This window comes from Centroberyx affinis, unplaced genomic scaffold (assembly GCF_046629955.1).
Source record: "Centroberyx affinis isolate AG114_WGS23_722 - 3 ecotype Tasmania unplaced genomic scaffold, CSIRO-AGI_Caff_v1 ptg000264l_1, whole genome shotgun sequence".
NCBI classification, from domain to species: domain Eukaryota; kingdom Metazoa; phylum Chordata; class Actinopteri; order Beryciformes; family Berycidae; genus Centroberyx; species Centroberyx affinis.
The window spans coordinates 231622-237157 of record NW_027278945.1 but is presented as its reverse complement, the minus strand read 5'-3'; the positions used below and the strand labels follow the sequence as shown (position 1 = coordinate 237157).

At 42.0% G+C, this 5536-nt stretch overlaps 1 protein-coding gene across 1 annotated transcript; it reads right to left on the bottom strand.

The window, feature by feature from the left end:
* Window positions 1-2514: 2514 nt before the first annotated feature.
* LOC139667094 (ADP-ribosylation factor 6) lies at window positions 2515-5154 on the bottom strand. Its single transcript, XM_071546501.1, has 2 exons — window positions 5044-5154; window positions 2515-4815 (listed from the first exon to the last, which is right to left on the bottom strand). The coding sequence occupies exon 2, from the start codon at window positions 4134-4136 to the stop codon at window positions 3609-3611; it is 528 nt and encodes a 175-aa protein (XP_071402602.1). The 5' UTR covers window positions 4137-4815; window positions 5044-5154; the 3' UTR covers window positions 2515-3608.
* Between the last annotated feature and the right edge of the window lie 382 nt (window positions 5155-5536).

The following is a 5536-nucleotide window of genomic DNA, read 5'->3' as shown; positions in this document are numbered from 1 at the left end:
GTCATACACATTCTTGAGCAAACCAGTGGAAGGGGTTGCATGAGCTGCGGCTTACACTTGTGGCAATTGCCTTCCTGTTTTGTGAGTAATGATAGCAGAGTCAAGTGTTCAATATCCTCCCGGTTTCATCGGTGAAGTGCATGTGATAGTCAGTGGCTGAGCTCCAAGAACCTGTAGCTGTAGTGATACTAGTAGTGATCCTCAGTGAACACAATGACACTCCACACCAACTTGGTAAAAAGCTGTCAAACGTAAGCACGTCTAACACCGCATACGAGACACCTATCACTTCACTACAAAGCACATGCCCTTCTTTCCATAACGTGAAACCCATTCCTAACCTTCCCTCTCAGGAAGTCTCAGGAATTCCAGCCAACCCCAGAGGGAGTTGACAGAAGGGCTAGAAGGTCTCATCTTTACAGAGGATAGGTCATAAAACCTTGCTTACAGTCTCTGTCCTCACCCCAGGGGCATTTGTGTCTCCAATAAAAGCTGTGAGGATCATATGGTTGTAATGAAGTGGGGGGAACCAAAGTGGCCATTACAGCCCAATTAAACTGCCATCAGTGTCTAATGGAGGCTCTTGACCAAGCCCCTACTGAAAGCATGTGTTTACAAATACCACCCGAAGCTCAGATACTGACTCATCTGGCAGTGTGTGTGTTGATGAGAAGATCAACCGATGCTCATATGACCAAGGCTTAAAATCACTGCTGCATGTGGTGTGTGTGGTTTGCATGAAACATCTTCTCTGGGCCTGGAATCATGTGTGTCTCTGTCACCTGACCTGTCTGACGGAAACCTCTGTGGTGCTAAAGCAAACATCCTGAGGCCTCTGCAGCAGCTTGCTAAGCACCAGCTTTTCCACACAGCGAATGCCACCATGATTGTACGGCCAAATGTCTGTGGATGTGGACACACACTCATAGATACCAGTGTCTGATTGTCCTTGACTACTGCAAATCTCTACTTGTGAGTCTGACTGCAGACACAGAGAGGGCATGCCCCCCATTCATGCCAACGCCAAGTAGCATAATTGTGTTTTTTTGAACAGCTTACATAGTGCCAGTTTTTATGTGCACGTGTGTGTAAAATGCTACAAAAGACACAGTGTCCTTCAGTATGCTGTGAGAGGAAATATCCCCAGAAATCTGTTGAATAACACTAACTAATCTTCTGTTGCCCAAAACACCAGGCTCTGCCCACATTTATCACCATCAATCCTGTCTTTGTCAAGACTGGAAACACTCTCTTTATTGTTCTTAATCAGCTTTAACAGGAACTAAGGCATTCCTCCACGGTGCCTCAGTGGTGTCTGTCTCTAACGTACTTATTACTAGTGAACTGTTGTATTCAGTTTTATTTTTTAAAGGGAGATTTCACTAAAATAACTTTAACTTTGCTTTTGCAACAACATGACGCGGTCATGTAGACTCAAACTAAGAGGGAATTATTTTTCAGCAGCAAGAAGAATTGAATAAGTGCAGTGTTATAACGGTGTAGAAGAGGGAAAAATACAGACCCTGAGAGATGTGGGCCTCATCTTCTTCTGAGGTGCTGCCAGGTATTGACACTATGGGGAGGTGCAAGACCTCTATCCTTCACCATAGATTGGAGAGGGATCACACTGACTCACTTTTGAGAGATGCTCATTATACACACAAGGCTGAGAGGGTACAGCACTAACTCCCACCTGAGCTTGAATTTGGCTCGTTTAGTGTGATAGCTGGTCCCATCAGCCCTCTGTATTCCTTTACAGAAAATTCATATAGCCTACTATATGACGCAAGTAATCACAGAACATTACTTAGATAAGGATTTCTGAATCTTGATCTATATGTATTTTCCTTCATCTTCTCAAACCTAGCATTAGCCAACTTCAACAGACATCAGTCTCAAAGGGATCCTCACTGAACAAAAACTATTGGGGCGAGGGGACTTGCTTTTACTGCCAGTTCCAACCAAAAGCAAAATCAGGAAGTAACAGCTGACAGCTCAATATGGCTCGCGACCAAGAGCACACAACATTCAGAATTTTTTAACAATTCAGCTGTAGCATATATCTCAGCTGAACCCCCCCACACACACACACAGACACACACACACACACACACACACACACACACAAACAGATCATGTGGCTCTGTTGTTATTCCAAAAAGACCAGCAGTTAGACTTCCTGTTTTGTACATTTTCCCATCCACTGGCATGAGTGCTAATGGGACCAGAAACTCAGTTTGAGGGTTGACATGAACCCTTTATGAAGAATCTGCACAACAGAACTGGAAACCATGAGAATGCTAACACGCAGAGACTTACTTCTGCTTTGATCTTAGAGTACTGTTAAATTTTTTTCCAATAATAGCTTTTTTAAATTACTAAATATGTTAAACTATTTCAAAATTAAATACCTACATACTTCTTAAGGCAAATCTGAACTGATTTTAACACACACATAGGCCTGTGCACCCAGACTGTCCTTCGATCCTTGAAAAAACAACACATTACGGATTTAAAATCACTTTTTTAATAAGACATTACAATGACATTGTTCTGTACATGGTTCCCCCAGTCAAAATAGGAGTAAGAGCTGCACCACAAGGTGTCTTCAACATCTCACCAGTAAGTGGCTCCCTCTGACTGCACGACAGATGGACTCTGATGTAGGGTTACTGTACTTCCGTACTCATGCTACAGATATAGGCTATCATATAGTGTCCCAATACTGAGACTAATCAATTGTGGTATCAGATTGAGAGAGCTCAGAGCTGAATGACATTCCTTTGGAAAGATTGAGTCAACTGACTACATTACTATCAATGTTACCCATAACTAAAGATGCATCCTGACAAGCATGTTTAAAGTTACTGGAGGCCTATTTGTTGAATATTCAGCACAATTAGGTATCAAGACATGACACAAAAAGGTCAATCAATTAACTATATAGCCCACATAAGGGGATCCAGGGGGCGGGTAACAAAACATGTCTGAAGTCAGTCTGAGTTTTTTCTCTGATGTCAAGAACGTTGACAATGAAATGTAAGCAATGGTGAAAGCTTTCCTTATTTCTTGCAGCTGTCAATACCATTGAGAAGAAATACTTTGCATCACAGTACTGTATTAAAACAAGTGTGAAAGTCCCTCAAAGTAGGCTACTTGACATTAAAGATCTCACCTTTGGGGGGAAAAGAAATTCAGAAAACAAAAAAACAGATCCATGTTCAATGGCAACCCAGACCTAAGAACCATGAAACAAGCTTTAGTCCCAAATGAAAAGATAAAAACTCCAGCTTCATTAGAAAAGATTATATAAAACAGGAAAAGGAATAGGCAAAGGCGGTGATCTCTGTGGCTTTAACATTAGGACCAATTAATTCAATATTCATCAAGCAAGCCCCAAAATAATGAATGTGATATAGGCCTGCTACAGAGTACAAGCAAACTTTAAGCCAGCAAACCCAGTTAAAGATAAATTAGTCATGGGGTAAACATAGTATTAAAAATAAATGGAAGATAATCAAATTTTTCTTAACCATACTCATTTGAGAAGTTATTTGTTACTTGCAACTTTATTATAGTTTTGACCTAAAACAGTCAGCACTCAATCATTAAGATTTGTAATTTGAGGTTAGCCATGTCAACCCCTCATATAGTCCATCACCTGTGGTCGCACAGGAGGGCTGAACATACCAATTCCTATCTCTGATGCGGGTCAATCCGAGCTTCTCTTGGATTTCATGTGGCTTCATGGCATCGGGAAGGTCTTGCTTATTGGCGAATATCAAGATGATGGCATCCCTCATCTCCCGGTCATTAATGATGCGGTGAAGTTCCTGCCTTGCCTCATCGATGCGATCTCTGTCCGCGCAATCCACAACGAAAATTAACCCTTGGGTGCCTGTATAGTAGTGTCGCCACAAAGGACGAATCTTATCTTGGCCTCCAACATCCCACACGTTGAACTTGACATTTTTGTAGGTGACAGTCTCGACATTGAAGCCAACTGTGGGAATTGTGGTGACCGACTGTCCGAGTTTCAGTTTGTAAAGGATTGTTGTCTTGCCAGCAGCATCAAGTCCAAGCATCAATATTCTCATCTCCTTGTTGCCAAATATTTTTGAGAGCACTTTCCCCATTTTGAACTCTGTGCATAAATATTTTTTCCTAATGAGAAAAAATGTCGGATACCGCACTAATGCCTCTCTTCACTTGGATTATCGTTTCAGTTTGATTATAGGCTTACTTGTGAGAACATGACTCAATGACAAGCATGAGTAGAATGTCAAAAATGTACATTTATGTAAAGTCTAGCACACTGTAGTGAGGGACTTTATCGTTACTTGTGAGTCTGTGCTAAAGGATCCTGTGAGGTGCTGGGGCATTCATGTTCAGAGTACCACAATGTTTGCAGGGCCTGTACAGAACATGGCACGATTACCCTAAGAACTTCGCAGCAGCTGTTGCAGAACGGTCATTGTGTTGCCCAAATCAATTGGAAATTTCATTTAAAAGAGAGGCTGCGACGATTAAAATGTGCAGAGAGCAGAAGCGGCGTGTCTGGCGAAAGACCACATAAGGCCCTGAAAAAGCCTGCGGTACTTGTGAATTCCTCTTGGTGGTCGTGTCTGGCGGTCCTCCTAACCGGGTGCGCCCTTGTTCTTTTCAGCACCACCGGAGGAGAAAAGCAATTTTCTGCAGCTATTCCATCAAGCGTCGCGCCGTGCAACCTCGCCGTCCTGGGGAGACGTCTTCGAAAAAATCCTCAGTGACTCAGCAACACATGTATTCACTCACGAAACTCTACTTCTTGTCCCCCTGAAAAGAGATTTGGGAGGAGTGTCAGAGACAACCCAAATTAGCTAATGCTAACGATAGCTAACGGCGGCTAGCAAGCTAACATTAGCTAAGCTAACCTTGGCTAACTAGCTAACGGTAGCTTCCAAACTATTCGTTGTTAAATCAAACCAATACGTGCGCTAGTAACAAAACACTCGTATCCAGTCTTTCCGAGTTGAACTCCAAATGGAAACATGGGTCATTTACCTCCTATTTCCCCCTCCTCTCTCGAAAATTTCATCCAGCTCTCGTCTTTCTCCTTTGAATCGAGTTGGTCGCAGAGCTGCTTCACCGGAAAGGTGTGGAGCTGCATCAACCGCTACTTCCTCCCGTCTTGCTCATTCAGCTGCTGCTTACTACAGAACAGACTACAGCTCACTGTCTGGAGCACCCGCCAGGCAAACCGACCGAATCAAACACAATCACATGAATTAAAACCAACTTGCTTGTTGTATCTCTTTATTATTTATTATTATTGGTATAACAGAGATCAATTTCTGAATACATGCTTTACTCTAGAAAGTGCAGGGTAGAATCTTCTATCTGCTTCACTTTCGAATTAAATTTTAATTGAAAATATTTAATATGAATACCAATTAACTGAAATCTCTAAAAAAAAAAAAAAAAATCCATTGAATAGTCAAAAATTTTTGGTATCTGTAACATTTTACTCTGAGTCCTTCTCTGAGGATATATGTAA

Coding starts and splice junctions, on each gene's coding strand:
- LOC139667094 (XM_071546501.1), bottom strand. CDS start 4,136: ATGGGGAAAGTGCTCTCAAAAATATTTGGCAACAAGGAGATGAGAATA.